Genomic DNA, 16,123 nt, shown 5'->3' with positions numbered 1-16,123 from the left:
TTTAACAATAGTGATAAGTTGTTGTGCAGTGGCTTACTTATCAAAGCCTTCAGGCAGGATTTCCCACGTGGGGGATCATAACCACACTGTCAGGCTCAAATGCGGATCAGAGGAACAGTGACTCACCTGTGAAATTCAACTGTTTGCAGCAGGGCCACCATTGAGGATATCCTCTTCACGTGCCAGTCGGCCGCTGGGAGGGCTCCCTCCAAGCAGTTGCACAGTTCCCAAATGTCCCCTTCAGGGGCTGCATGCCAACTGGAAAATTCCAGTCAGCCTCCACAACTAAGCCTGAATTGGCCTTTAACAAGCTGATTTTAACCACCACATATCGGCGAGTGGCCCTGCTGCCCCCTGATCCTGCCTCCAGGGAAATGGCCTGGGGCAGAATGATGCCAGCATGTAGGCTGGCAGTACGAAATTTCACACCCACCCACCTCAGTGCCGAGTTCCATTGGGGCTAAAGGTTCAGCCCCTCATGTCTGAACTGTTAAATTAACAATGTAATTATTGGAGTCTTTTTCTTAATTGTCATCTTAATTCACTTTAGGACATAAATATGTCAAAATGCAACCAACATTGTGCTTCTGGCTAAGTAGTATTTGTTATTTACTGCCAATTAATTGCCCTAAGTGTCCTACCTTACAGTATTATCCTCTTTATGTTTATGGTAAAACCACTGTTCAGTTTCTGAACTTCACAATGTAGTATATTTATTAACCAAATTTTATTACCGTTTAGATTTGTTGCATCCTCTTATTGATCTTTAACTTGCGGCTTGTGACAAGCTGTGGCTCAGAAGAGTATACCTTTCAGGAACTATGCTGTCCCATGTGCCATGCAGGTGAGTGACAACAATCTTTCTGAATGAGTGTTACCACATAAATTTCTAAGAATTCCATCATAAATTATGATCTTACCCCTTTAAAAAAAAAAATTTTTAATATAAAAATTTAGAGTATCCAATTCATTTTTCCAATTAAGGGGCAATTTAGCGTGGCCAATCCACCTACCCTACACATCTTTGGGTTGTGGGGTCGAAACCCACGCAGACACAGGGAGAATGTGCAAACTCCACACAGACAGTGACCCAGGGTCAGGATCGAACCGGGGACCTCAGCGCCGTGGGGCAGCAGTGCTAACCCACTGCGCCACCGTGCTGCCCTCCCCCTTTAAAAATTTTAAGGTGACATTGAAGATGTATAGTTTAGAGTATAACTGGCTTCCTTGCAGAGCTTGTTAGCATTTCAGGATAATTGGGTGCGATTTAGCAGGAAGATTTCTATGGGTGGGATTTACCGAAGCACCCGCCATTGTGTTTTTGACGGCGGAGTCAGCCAACAGCAGGATTTTCTGGTCCCAGTTGTCAGCAGGATTTCCCTTTGACTGCACCCCTTGTCCCGTGGTCCGTTGGTGGGATCGGAATATCCCACCAGCGTGAACAACCGATAAATCCCGCCTTAAGTGTCATTTCAGGCGGGTTTGGCTGGGAGTTTCTCCCTGGCTCTGTTGCCGAGTTCCCCACCGTTATCTAACCCATTTGGTAATTTCTTTGGGCCCTAGGGAGTTTCTTTCCCGGCCGAGCCCACACTTTGAATTTTTCTCATCACTGGGGAACTGAACTCACTGCCCAGACCAGCTCCTCAAGATCAGGCCACCATTTTGAAAGGGTGCCCCGATCTCTAAGTGAGCTGGAGGGTTCCCCACCCACGTGCAATGTCAGCCCCCACCCCCACACACATGGGCATTACCCCCCCCCCCCCCCGACTGAGGACACCCCATTATCCGGTCGCTGAGGGGCCTCCTTTTTCAGACCCTTGGCAGTGCCAGCCTATTACCTGGGCACAGTGCTCCTGCCAGCCTGGCAGTGCCACCAGGTACCTTGGCAGTGCCAGGGTAGCAGTACCAAGGTGCCAGCCTGGCTGTGCCAAGGAAGGGCCAGAGTGCCATCCTGCCCGGTCCCTGACCACCCAGGGCTTCCTATAACCTGGTAGACCCTCCAGGTGTCATTTGTGTTGACCAGCACTAATCGGCGCTCGTGTGACCTCCTGCTGGGGAGCTGGTTAGATTCCAGGATGCCATTAGGTAGGGCATCCATCTCGTTAATAATATGGCGATTGGCCTTAATTGGTGATTATTGGTTTCTCGCTACACCGAGGCGGGGTCCAGAACCTGCCAACGAGAGTGGACCGGTTAGATCGCAAACCGCTTTGCGTTAGGCATGGTTCGCGATTTAAGCCTCCCCTGCAATCTAACCAGCTCGTACGGATTAAATCGTGCCCCATGTATTTAAAGGAAAAGTCCAGAATAACAGACCACTGCTGGTTTACAGGATTGAATGTTGGAGCACCAGAACAGGTCATTTAGACAATCAGGTCTGCCTTGGTGTTTCCTCTCTACGAACTACCTAGTCCAAATTACTGTCACACTCAGCCACCCTGCCCTTTAATATTCTGCTTTTTCTAGAAATCCTAAACCTCTTTTTATAGATTCTGCGTAAACAATAAGCAATGGCAGAGTATTTGACTTTGGGGTCGGTTAGCTCCGTTGGCTGGACGGCTGGTTCATGCTGCGGTGCGATGACAAGTGTGGCTTCAATCCGCGTACTATCGGAGGTTAATCATGAAGGCCCCTGTCTTCTCAACCTTGCTCCTCGGCTAAGGAATGGTGACCGCAGGTTCAATCACTACCAGTCAGCTCTTTCTCAAATGGGGAGAGCAGCCTATGGACCTCTGGGACTTTAGCGATTATTTCATTCTAACCATCTATTGTATATAGACTTGTTTTTCAAATTCTCCTTTAATCCTTTTTGTTGTAAGGATCTTTCCTGCTGATCGCTTTATTTCCCCTTTCTTTATTTTTGCTCAGTAAGAAGTCTTATACCAGGTTAAAGTCCAACAGGTTTGTTTCAAATCACTAGCTTTCGGATTGCAGCTCCTTCCTCAGGTGAACCTGAGGTATTTTTGCCGTTATAGGGTGGATCCAATCAGAGGATTGGATAGGGTGGACAGTGAGAGCCTTTTTCCTTGGATGGTGATGTCTAGCACGAGGGGACATAGCTTTAAATTGAGGGTAGATAGATATGACAGATGTCAGAGGTAGGTTCTTTACTCAGAGAGTAGTAAGGGCGTGGAATGCCCTGCCTGCAACAGTAGTGGACTCGCCAACACTAAGGGCATTCAAATGGTCATTGGATAGACATATGGACGATAAGGGAATAGTGTAGATGGGCTTTAGAGTGGTTTCACAGGTCGCGCAACATCGAGGGCCGAAGGGCCTGTACTGCGCTGTAATGTTCTATGTTCTAATAATTTTGATCCATGGATGCTTAATGGGCTTTAAGTCAAGCTGCAGAGAGGAGTAATTCAAGAGGTTGTGACATAGTATGTGGTGTCGCTAGCTTTGGACAGCAGAGCCCATGCTTTTCGGCACCTAGAGATGGGGTGGGCCTTGGTTCGGTTGATTGATTGGTGGCCAATGAATTGGCCAAAAGGCTGTATTCTGCCCAGTAACGGTGGTGATTAGGCACTACTCGAGTGGAATGATTTTCAGAGACTCAAGGAGTTCAGTTTGAATCCTGGATACTCAGGGGAAAGGACCCTCTCTCTCCATAAAGACTGTGGATTTCTGAACCTACAGAGAACCTGAATGGAATTATTCTACCGTGAAATCATTACAGGCTGAAAACAGAGAACTGGATTTGAAAGCTTACTTTGAAGGAAGGTCTGCTTAAAGATAACCATCTGAAACTAAGACTATTTTTCCTTAAACTTATTATTTTTAGCCCTCCCCTGCCCTTTGTGTTTGTATGTCTTGAGTGTGTGTGTGTATATATATATATATATATAGAGTGTGGAGACAAGTTAAAGTGGGGGATTAGGAATTAGATAAAAGTTAACCAGTTGTATTTGCTGCCTATTTCATTACAGTTCTTGTTATAAATTAACAGTAATCGTGTTTAAATTTACAAACCTGGTGACTGTAACTATTGAGCAGTCAAGGGCCAAAGACCTTGGGTATTTTTCTAAGAATTATTGGTTAATTGGGTTTTCTTATGAAAATTGCAACTGCCTCAAAATGAGTTTTATTATATCTTCCCTTAATATATCGGTCGTGTACGGTGCTCTCAATTTTCCTCTTAATAATAATCCTTCAATTCTTGTGGTCAGAGGGTTACGGGCAAACCTTTCCCAGACCATTACCAAAGCCACTTTTGGCTTTGTAATCAGGAGAATTGCATCTAGTAAGAATCTCCATCCAATTTTACTGTCACCAACATCCCCCCCCCCTCCCCACCAGCAAAATGGTACCTGATTTCTGTTGCACCCTTCATGGATGGGGCTACCATATTCTTCTCCTGAGAATCTGTTGTTCTTCTGAATAGGATTAGATTTTCTGTGAATGTTTGATTTTCTACAATAACATGGTAATTCTGTATCTCCTGCATTAACTTTTTCAGGTATCGCACTGACTTCATTTTTTGATTGCAGGTTCTCGTGTTTCAAAACATTGTACATTGTCAACACCGACCACATGTGTTCCCTGTGCTCGTGGAGCTTTCACAGAACACTCAAATGGTTTAGAAAAGTGTTTCAAGTGTAAATATTGCGATCCAGGTAAACATTTGTATTGATCCTTTTGTCATGTTTTAACATCCAAGTATGTCTCCACAAAGACTTTGACTGTCTTTAAGAATACACATCGTGGAACAAAATGGAGTAATCTTTGAATTTCTTTCAAAAAGTATTTTTTGTATGTTTTAGAAAGTCTGACAATCAAATCATTAGATTTTTGTCCAAAAAAATGTTATAAAAGGTATTGGGGTTGGAAGGGTAAGTATTAAATAAATAAATAACCTTTATTGTTATAAGTAGGCTTATGAAGTTACTGTGAAAAGCCCCTAGTCGCCACATTCCGGCGCCTGTTCAGGTACACTGAGGGAGAATTCAGAATTATCAGCTGGTACGGGAATTGAACCCACGCTGCTGGCCTTGTTCTGCATCACAAACCAGCTGTCTAGCCCACTGAGCTAAACCAGTTAGACACTTAACTGAGTGTCTGATTTATACAGAAACATATGGCTACTGTTGAATGTGGTCACCTTCTCCAGTAAGGCTATAAGAGACAATAAAATGTTATAGTTATTAATATCCAGTTGCCTGAATATGACACAGAACCAGTAATTGATTATACAATTTGGTTGGTCAATTAACAACAGCGAGAAGAAAGAGCATATTTGTTTAAAATTATGTAAAAATAGGTTTTCCTTGTTGACATGGTAACATAAGCAAGTCGTGATTTTTAATTGCATATTTTCCCAAGTTGAATTGACAATATTAAGTTCCATGAAGTAAAAGAGCAGCTTTTATTGTTTTATGTTTTTCTTGCTTCCTACAAGTTTCTTATAGGTTGACAAAGAATTCATTGACCTGATTTTTTTAAATTGCAGAGCTTGGACTTCATACTGTGCGGGAATGCACAGAAACTCAGGATACAACGTGTGACTGCAAAGAAGGGTACATTTGCTTAGCGAAAAGGAAAGATGGATGTCACATGTGCACAAAATATATTCCACATTTGTTCAATGGAAGTACAAACATCAAAGATATGATGCCAGGTTGGTAACTCTTCTGTGGGTAAATAATTGTGGGCAGCACTGTAGCACAATGGTTAGCGCTATTACTTCACAGCTCCAGGGTCCCAGGTTCGATTCCAGCCTCGGGTCACTGTGTTGTGCGGAATCTGCACATTCTCTCCGTGTCTGCGTGGGTTTCCTCCGGGTGCTCCAGTTTCCTCCCACAGTCCAAAGATGTGCAGGTTAGGTGGATTGGCAATGCTAAATTGTCCCTTAACATCCAGAAATGTTAGGTGGGCGGGATGGGGTAGAGGTGTGAGCTTAAGTAGAGTGCTCTTTCCAAGGGCTGGTGCAGACTCAATGGGCCGAATGGCCTCCTTCTGCACTGTAAATTCTAAGATTTTAATTATAGGTCAGACATACATTGACTGAACAACAGATTTTGGAGTTGGTGGAAATTAATTATGGCTTGTTTTCAACTCCATAACTAAAAGTGCCCAAGAAATACACACGCCAATTGGAAAGTCTGAGGATTGCCCAAAAAAGGATCTTATCTTAATAAATTAGATGAATTCCGAACGCCTGTGGGCGGTACAGTGGCACAGTGGTTAGCACTGCTGTCTCATAGTGCCAGGGATCCGGGGTCAATTCCAGCCTTGGGTTACTGTTTGTGTGGAGTTTGCATATTTTCACAGCGTTTGCATGGCTTTCCTCCGGGTACTCGAGTTTCCTCCCACAGTCCAAAGATATGCAGGTTAGGTGGATTGGCCATGCTACAAATTTCCCCTTGGTGTCCAAACAATGTGCAGGTTAGGTGGGGTTAAGGGGATATGGCAGGAGAGTGAGCCTGGGTAGGGGGCTCTTTCAGAGGATCGGTGCTGACTCAATGGGCTGAATGGCCTCCTCTACACGCTGGGTTTCTAGGTCTATCTGGTCTCCATTAGTAGGTCGCTTGTTTTAGGCCGATACATTTTAGGCTGCTTATCTTCTCTCCGGAAAGATGAGTTGGAGCAGGCCCAACGAGAAATTGATTCTGGCTGCTGTGCCTCATCCAGGATTGTCAAGGGTATTTACAAACCAGAAAGTGAAACTTCACTTAGATAACTTGTTCAGCTTTATGTCAAAAAAATGAAGTTACCTAAATCTCTACAAGCACTTCAGACTTCCACGGTTCTGGTGAAAGCCGTTCCTTCAGGTTTCAAGTTGAACAGGTAGCTTGCTTGCTCTACTGAACCACTAACAAAGAATCAAGATTTCATTCGACAAATGATGACCCAGAAACTACACATCATGGAAACTGAGATGACACTGTTCACTTGACCAATATTCAAGGAATAGATTCAACAAAGTAGGGTTTCTCACCCAGGTGGGGTACACCATTTTTTGGCAATCGTTTGTTCATTATTAATTATATGTAAATGAAAACAAAGTGCTGACAGCTGTGGCCTGCAGAATAGGGTGGGTGCCAATTCCCCCATTTTCCTGCCCACTCCCATAATATGCCGAATTTGGCACTCTGCCCACCATATTTAAATGAACAATTAAAGGTCAATGAAGCTGGTCATCAAGCTTTAATTGATCTTGATAATCTGCTGTCTACATGAAAGGTTTCACATGGGCAGCAGGAGGCTGATTGGGCGGGGGGTTGGACCGATTCAGAGTGGGGGAGCACAAGGAACTGGTCGAGATGGGGGTGATGCGCGAGATCCAAAAGCGGCTGAAGGAGAAGGTGGATCTGGACAACCTCTACAGGAGACAAAACCTGCGGATCGTAGGGATGACCGCAGGCATAGGAGGAGAGGACGCCTGCACATGTGTGGCCAAGATGCTGGAAAGTTGATGGGGGAGGGGTCTTCGAGTGGCCCCTGGAGGCGGACGGTGCGCACAGGGTGCTGATAAGGAGGCCGCAGGTGGGTGAGCCGCTGAGGGCGATGGTAGTGTAGCTGCACCGTTTCCTGGACAAGGAAAAGAGTTTGAGATGGGCAAGGGAGATGAGGAAGTGCACCTGGGAAGGGAACGAGCTGCAGATGTAGCAGGACTTGGGCGCAGAACTGGCAAAGAGGAGGGCTGGGTTTAACTGGGTCAAGGCTGCCCTCTTTAAGAAGGGGGTGAAGTTTGGGATGTTGTACTTGCCCGCCTCTGGGTGACTTTCCAGAACCGGGAACGCCGGAGGAGGCTATGGAATTCTTTGGGGAAAATGGACAGGCAGGAGAAGGAGGACACTGAACTTTGGAGAAGGCGTTTGTTTATTTTTCTCTGGATGGTTGTTGGAGAAATTTTCTCCTTTGAGATGTTTTGTGGGGCTTGGTGGCACGATGCTTGGGGAGCATCAAGGGTGAGGGCACCTTTTTTCTGTTACTTTGTTTTATGGAGAAGTGCGAATAGGGAGGGAGGGGAATCAGCGGAATAGGAGGTTTGGAGGTCTTGGGCGGGGACTCCCAGGCTAGCTTGGCGGGCTAGTTAACGGGAGCGCAGTGGGGAGTGATCAGGTGCAGGGGAGGGGGATGGGGTTGTTGTTTTGTTTGGGGGAGGGGGCTGCTGACAAAGATGTGGTTGATGTGGCGCAGCGGGAAAGGGAGTGATGGCAGTGGACATCCGAGAGTGGGCTTGGAGGGTCGCATGACACGGGCCAGGGGCTGGCCTAAAAAGGGATGTGGTTGATCGGCACGGGAAGGGGGTGGGGTGCCCCCCAACCAGGCTGGTCACGTGGAATGTGAGAGGGCTGAATGGGCCAGTCAAACGGTCACGTGTGTTCATGCACCTGAAGAGTCAGAAGGCGGATGTGGGTTTTTTTCAAGAGACGCATTTAAAGTTAGGGGATTCAGGGCAGCATGGTAGTGCAGTGGTTAGCACTGCTGCTTCACAACGCCAGGGACCTGGATTTGATTCCCAGCTTGGGTCACTGTTTGTGTGGAGTCTGCACGTTCTCCCCGTGTCTGGGTGGGTTTCCTCCGGGTGCTCCGGTTTCCTCCCACAAGTCCCAAAAGACGTGTTTGTTAGGCGAATTGGACATTTTGAATTCTCCCTGTGTACCCGAACAGGTGCTGGAATGTGGCGACTAGGGGTTTTTCACAGTAACTTCATTGCAGTGTGAATGTAAGCCTACTTGTGCCAATAATAAACATTAAAATAAAAGGTAGAGGAAAGGATGGGTAAGGCAGGTGTTCCATTTAGGACTGAACATGAAGTTGAGGGGGGTGATGGTGCTGGCGAAGAAGCGGATGTTGTTCGAGTTGGGGGGGCGCACGATCGTGATGGTGAGTGGGAAGCTGGAGGGGATGCTGGTGGTTTTGGTAAATGTTTATGCCCCAAACTGGGGCGACATGGAGTGCTGGGGAAGACTCCGGATCTAGACTCGCACCGGTTGATCATGGAGCGGGGGTGCTTTAACTCAGTCAGGCCAGGTTTGGACTGTCGAGCCCGAGATTGGAGAAGGTGTCGCGGTGGCGAAGGACCTGAAGGGGTTGATGAGTTGGGGAGTTTGTGTGTGTGTGGGGACCTGTGGAGGTTCGGGAGGCCGAGAGCAAAGGGGTTTTCATACTTTTCCCATGTGCACCAGGTGTACTCCCGGATTGATTTCTTTGTGTGGGACAAGACGTTGCTGGCGGTGGTGGTCGACTTGTGGTACTCAGTGATCGTGGTTCCAGACCACGCGCCGCATTGGGCGGATTTGCGAGGGACCAAAGAGGGGCCCAGTGCCCCCCAGTGGAGGCTGGAGGTGGGATTGTTAGTGGAAGAGGTGTGCAAGCAAGTGAGGGCTGACATCCAGGGGATATATGGTACTCAACGATATGGGGGAGGTTACAGCCGCCAAGCTGTGGGAGGCACTTAAGGCAGTGGCTAGGGGGGAGTTCTTTTCGATCCAGGCATACAGGGAAAAGGAAGAACAAGCAGAAATGGCAAGACTGGTGGACGAGATTTTGAGGGTTGACAGGGGGTACTCGGAGGCCCCGGAGGCAGGGTTGTTGAAGGAGAGGCAGAGGCTCCAGATGGAGTTTGGGTTGGCGTCCATGGGAAAGGCTAGAGGGCAGTTGCGGAGAGCCTCTGCTGGTGAGGACGTACAATGAGGCTACGGAAAGGGGGGGGGGGAGGCTCCCCCCTACATTATTGCAGGCATCTATTTCCCAAATACTGAAGATAAGGATCTGAAACTGCATGGGTCCTACCGCCCGATATCGTTGGTAAATGTGGACTCCAAGCTGCTGGCGAACTGTGTGCTGAGGACTGTGTGCCGGGGTTGCTGGGTGAGGATCAGACGGGGTTTGTGAAGGGTAGGCAGATGTCAGCGAATGTGATTATGATGCCTCCGGAGGGGCAGGAATTGGAGGTGGCAGTGGCAATCGATGCAGAGAAGGCTTTCGACCGGGTGGAGTGGGAGTATCTGTGGGAGGTGTTAGAACGGTTCAGGTTCGGGCAGGGGTTTGTGGATTGGGTCCGGCTGCTATACAGGGCGCCGGTAGCAAGCGTGCGGACGAACCAGGTGAGCTCGGGGTATTTCGAGTTGCACATTGGGACAAGACAGGGGTGCCTGCTCCCCATTGCTTTTTGCCCTAGCAATAGAGCCATTGGCAATGGTGCTTAGAGCATTAAGGTCTTGGAGAGGGATTGTGTGTGGGGGGGGAGAGCAGGTGCAGGCTTTCACTGTACGCAGACAACCTGTTACTGTATATTTCAAACCCACTGGCGGGCATTGGTAGAATTATGAGCATTTTTGGGGACTTTGCGGATGGAGGTGGCCTCTTGCAGGGGAACAGGTTTAGGGCATTGTTGACAGCGCCTCTGCCGTTCTCGCCAGCCAGGTACTCTGCGAGCCCAGTGGTGGTGTCGGCCTTGAGGGTATGGGGGCAGTGGAGGCAGCACCTGAGATTGGATGAGGGTGCTTCGGTGTGGGTGCCGATTTGTGACAACCACAGGTTTGCACTGGAAGGGCTGGACAAGAGGTTTTGGGTGTTGCGTTATGCGGGATTGATCGGATTGGGGACCTGTTTGTAGGGTGCAGCTTTCCGAGCTTAGAGGACCTGAAGGAGGAATATGAGTTGCCCAGCAGGAACGGGTTTAGATACTTACAGATCCGGAGCTTTGTGAGGAGGCAGGTGCCCTCCTTTCCCGGGTTGCCGCCCTCGGGGGTTGCAGGATAAAGTGCTGTCGAGGGAGTGTGTATGGAAGGGGAAAGTGTCCGAGATTTATAAGGAGCTGATGGACTGGGAGGGAGCCCCGATAGGAGAAGTTAAACGGGAATGGGAGGAGGAGCTGGGAGGTGGAGGTGGTGGCCGGGACATGGGAAGAGGTCCTGCGAGGGTGAATGCGACCTCGTCGTGTGCAACAGCCTTATTCAATTCAACGTAGCTTACAGGGCACATATGACGGTGGCTAGGATGAGTAGGTTCTTTGAGGGAGTAGAGGACATGTGTGGGCGGTGTGCGGGAAGGCCTGCGAACCATGTGCACATGTTCTGGGCACGTCCAAAACTGATGGGGTTCTGGCAGGGAATGTCTTAATAATATATATTTTTTGAAATGGTCCGTCAGTATGCCAAGTTTAAGGTCTGTGAGATGAAGCTGAAAGTTATGCCTTTAAAGTGATGAGAACCTTTTAAATGGTTTTCACACAATTTCATTGCCTTATGAAGTATTGAAGGCAGTGTGTATGGCTAGGTGGGTGAATGCTTTAAACTGGATTGTTTGCATTGAAATTCATACTCCATTGGCTGCTAAAAGCATTGTGATTGACAGTTCACTGGAACTTCAAAGTCTAGAAGCAGATTGTTTATTTTTATAGCTCTTCAAAGATCCATCAAGTCAGGTTAGCAGCTATTTCTCTAACCACATATTTAATGAGATAGCCTCTTTGTTCTCGATTGCTGCATAGAAAGTGAAGGGGCAGCCCCCACAGCACTTTGAGTATTTATGAGATAATGAATTACTGCCTAAATGGTATAGGGGAACAGATGAACACATTTTGACTTCATTTTGAAAAACTTTAACTTTTACCGCTGAGTTTAATGGATTTGAAAGGCCACAGAGGAGAAAATATAATAATAATAATCTTTATTATTGTCACAAGTAGGCTTACATTAACACTGCTGTGACGTTACTGTGAAAATCCCCTAGTCGCCACATTCCGCCGCCTGTTTGGCTACACAGAGGGAGAATTCAGAATGTCCAAATTACCTAACAGCACGTCTTTGGGGACTTGTGGGAGGAAACCGGAGCACCCGGAGGAAACCCACGCACACACGGGGAGAACGTGCAGACTCCGCACAAACAGTGACCCAAGCCGGGAATCGAACCTGGGACCCTGGCGCTATGAAGCAACAGTGTTAACCACTGTGCTACCAAAGAAGCCCCATCCCAGAAACGACGCCTAACCTGAGCCCCTCCAGCCCTACAAAAGCCCCCCTGATCCCCCACTTCACAGAAAGGACACCCCTTGACACCCTGACAGCTATTGTTTGGAGGGTATTTATCCCCTTGCCACCCCTTGGACTGCAAGGTGCCAGGTTGGCACTTCCGAAGTGTGAGGCCTGAAAGAATTGAATGGGAGGCTGAAAAAGTTCTAACGGGGGGAGGGGCCTTGCCAACGATAAGGATGGGGTGGTGCCCTGCCTATGATCTGGGGTGGGGAGGCTGCAGAAGCTAATTAAGGAAAGAAGTGCTCGGATCTCAGAAGTGGGGGACCTGTCCGAGAGATTAGGTCCAGCCCCTCTCAGTTGCTTGACGTGCCAAGGAAAATCCGATCTCTCAAAGTTTTTTCCAAATGCCACGGAATTGCACTCATCGGTGCACTCCTAGTGCCTGAGGGGACCAGTCTTGATTCTCTCATTTCATCTTCCGGTCAGGCACGCTACAGCCTTCCGGTCTCAACATCGAATTCAACAACTTCAGATGATCAGCTCTACCCCACCTCGACCCATTTGTTTTCATCCCATTTCATTTTAACTGTCTTTTACCATTTCTTTCTTTCTTGTCTTTCTTAATATAGATTAAACCCCCACCCCATCTTATCCACCTTTCCTTACCTTTCTCCACTTCCCCCTTCCCCTCCCCCCACATCTACATCTGTCAGAGTTTACCTCTGATGTTAATTTCTCTGCTGTTTGACCTTTCACATCTTTTGTTCTCTCTGGGGGCTGCCATTAGCACTCTTTCCCCTTGGTTTCTGTGGCCATTAGCACCCGGTTTCCCTGGGTTTCTGTGGCTCTGACTCATCTTTCATTCTCACTCCACAGTATAAATATTTCCCACTTTCTCTGTCTGTTAGTTTTGACAAAGAGTCATTGGACTCGAAACGTTGGCTCTTTTCGCTCCCTACAGATGCTGCCACACCTGCTGAGATTTTCCAGCATTTTCTTTTTGGTTTCAGATTCCAGCATCCACAGTATTTTGCTTTTATTTAGTCCTGGTTTTCCGCTGGTGGGAGCACTGAGACTCCGGAATGGAAAATCCCGGCTGTTGACTGAGGGATAAATCTTGGCTACGGCACGAGGAATAACACTCTTGCTCTTTTTGAAAATAGTGCCATGGGATTCTTTAGAGAGTGCAGACAGGGCCTCAGTTGAATGTCCCATCTAAAAGATGGGTCCTCCAACAGTGCAGCATTCCCTCATGACTGGATTTTTGCACTCAAGTCCTGGAGAGGCAAATGAACACACAAGCCTCTCCCTCAAAAGCAAGAGTGATATCACGTGGTTCACCCATTTTGTCTTTACAATGCTCTGATAATTCCATAACTTTAATTAATACTTGCACTGTTCATGATGGTTAGAATAGCACCATTATTTTAGTTCATAATACAATGGTCACAGTTGTTTCTCTGAAATTCATCTAGGTGATCCTAGACATCATGAAGCACAACCAACAGCACAGTCTGGAATTACTCACAACGTCGTCATTAAGTTTTTGGGTCAGGATGATGCACGGAATCCATCAATGCTTGGGAACAAAACGGCAAAGAAGAAAATTGTTTCTAAATCAGAAATAACAACTACCAAGGAAGAGCCAGCTCCGGAAACAACTACAGGAAAACCAAAATTGGGCCGTGGACATGATCTTTTAGCATCAACAAAAATACTAATGACACTGATGCAAACAATTGATCCAAGGTTTCCTAAAGAATCTTTAAAGCTGCAGGAGGCAGGGAACATAGCCTTAACAGAATTTCAAAATACTACGAAGGCTAGCTTGGTAGGCTTGCAGAGCATTATGCAAACTGGATTAGCAAATATTCGAGTTGCTATTCAGTCTGGAATGACAGGCCTGCAAGGCGCTATGAAAACTGGCATGGCAGATATTCAGAGTGCACTACAGACTGGAATGACTGGCATTCAAGAAACTTTAAAGTCTGGGACGTCTGATGTCAAAGGTATCAAGAATGGTATCATTCAGGTTGAGAATACTCTGAAACAATTACAAACAAACTCACAATCTAGTTGGGCTCAAATGACCAAGCAGGTTGGTGCATTGGTAAACGTATTGACAAAGCTTGCCTCAAATCAGTCAGTCTCCTTAATCCAACTTAAGGATGTTACTTGCAAGCTTTCCAATAAAACAGAGGCAAAACAAGAGGCAAAACCAGAGGCAAAACCAGAGGCAAAACAAGAGGCAAAACCAGAGGTAAAACCGGAGGCAAAACCAGAGGCAAAACAAGAGGCAAAACCAGAGGTAAAACCGGAGGCAATTCAACTACAGGCCACAGAAAAGCATCCTTAAGATACAATGAGTTCCATGAAATAGATGTGGGACGATTCCCAGCTCTGGTTCTACAGCTCCGCACAATCGGAGTACTAAGCTGCTGGAATCTATTAAGGATGCATAGCCCCCAAATAAATCAACAAATTACAAATAAATACATTTCTTTTTTCTAGATGACACATCTATTTTCTTCCTGTAACATACTGTACACATATTTCACCTTGGCTTTTGTATTTTGCTCAGTTATTTTCAATAATGCTTTGCTCCAAGACTTGACAGTTTCTCTTAGATGTTGCAATAAAACTAAATGATGTTTAATTTTAATATTGCATGAATATTGATAAACCTATCACACATTTGAAAAATGTTGTAAGCAGTGTGTGTTGTCAATGAATCACATAGATAGCCTGGCCTAAGAATATATATTGTTATAATAAATCACATTTAAAATCATGTAACAAAAAACTTGCTCATATTAATAAATTGCTTTATTCCATTAGATGTCTGATGCACGTACAATAATAAAACATATAGTTATATCCTGATATTAATTTTTTATTGTAATTATGGGTTTTCGTCTAAGTGTCCTCTATACCAGTGTTTTTCAAACTTTGTTTCCTGGGACCCATGCTGGCCGATGTTCACGAGACATGCCAGCTGACGTCAGCGACCCACGCCGGCCGACCTTCGCGACACACCATTATTGCTTACCTTTAATGTGGCAGGTGGGCCTGCTTGGTCCTCATGATCTCACTTGCTTCGTCATTCAATGCTACATTTCTGCTAAGGACCTCAGCTGACGATTTAAGTTCTTGCTGCATGCTTCAAAAAAAATCAAGAGGTTTGTCCTCGAACTCTCCATGCTTAGTCTTCAAATGCCTTTGAAATTTTGAGGTTTTAAACTTAATTTGCCAGTACTTCCCTGCATATAACACACATGGGCTTTGCATCCAGATTTGCATTAGCACAATGAGCGCCATACCTCAAGAAATCATCTTTCTACTGCTATGTTCCCGATTTCAGTTTCTTCTTAATTGTTTGTTCACCAGAGGCCCTGGAGCTCGGGATACAGCTCACACCAGCACTGCTTTGTCCTACTGTGGACTCTCCTTAGAAGCTCTCTCCAGCAGATTTAGTTGTGAGATCATGTTCTGTTTGTATTTCTGGCCCTCTCTACCTTATTACAAAATGACCCATCTTCAGTTCTTCACACAGTCCTGTTGCTGGCAGCTACACAATGGAGGAATCTCACCTCTATGATTTTGCATCCAAAGCATTGACATGATTTTTGCAAATTTATGACTTTTACTGCTAAAAATTAAAACAACATCAGTTGAACGTGTGCATCCTTACATTTACACACAAACTTTGTTTTAAATATATTCCCATTTCTTTAGAAATGTAACCAATTGTAGAAAAAGTACAATCTTGTTTTTACTTTACAAATTACGACTTTAGAGAAGATGAAGTAACTTGTCAAACACGCATAATGTCATATTATTTCTTACTGGTTCCACTGCATTGCACTAACGAAACATCCAAGTCATCTCCTGCTCCATTCTCACCAAAAGCACTTACTTCCTGGTTTCCAGAGAGTGTCGACACAAAGTGATGACTGTAGGTTTCTTCCAGTGTTCCTCGATTAATCAGTATTCCGATAAACCTGATGTGGAGATGCCGGCGTTGGACTGGGGTGAGAACAGTAAGAAGTTTTACAACACCAGGTTAAAGTCCAACAGGTTTGTTTCGATGTCACTAGCTTTCGGAGCGCTGCCCCTTCCTCAGGTGAATGAAGAGGTATGTTCCAGAAACATATATATAGACAGATTCAAAGATGCCAGACAATGCTTGGAATGTG

At 46.1% G+C, this 16,123-nt stretch overlaps 1 protein-coding gene across 3 annotated transcripts in view; it reads left to right on the top strand.

Annotated features, from left to right (window-relative positions):
- LOC140392548 (uncharacterized) overlaps positions 1–14,810 on the top strand; it is a 33,265-nt gene extending 18,455 nt beyond the window's left edge. For all 3 annotated transcript variants that reach the window (XM_072477849.1, XM_072477850.1, XM_072477851.1), the window contains 4 exons: positions 742–844; positions 4,491–4,616; positions 5,450–5,617; positions 13,403–14,810. In XM_072477849.1, coding sequence (XP_072333950.1) covers positions 742–844; positions 4,491–4,616; positions 5,450–5,617; positions 13,403–14,283 — 1,278 coding nt within the window. In that variant the 3' untranslated portion in view covers positions 14,284–14,810. The remainder of the gene's footprint in view (positions 1–741; positions 845–4,490; positions 4,617–5,449; positions 5,618–13,402) is intronic.
- Positions 14,811–16,123: the final 1,313 nt, after the last annotated feature.

Source organism: Scyliorhinus torazame, chromosome 16, assembly GCF_047496885.1.
Source record: "Scyliorhinus torazame isolate Kashiwa2021f chromosome 16, sScyTor2.1, whole genome shotgun sequence".
NCBI classification, from domain to species: domain Eukaryota; kingdom Metazoa; phylum Chordata; class Chondrichthyes; order Carcharhiniformes; family Scyliorhinidae; genus Scyliorhinus; species Scyliorhinus torazame.
Note: the sequence above shows the minus strand (reverse complement) of the source record. Positions and strands in the feature narration are given on the sequence as shown.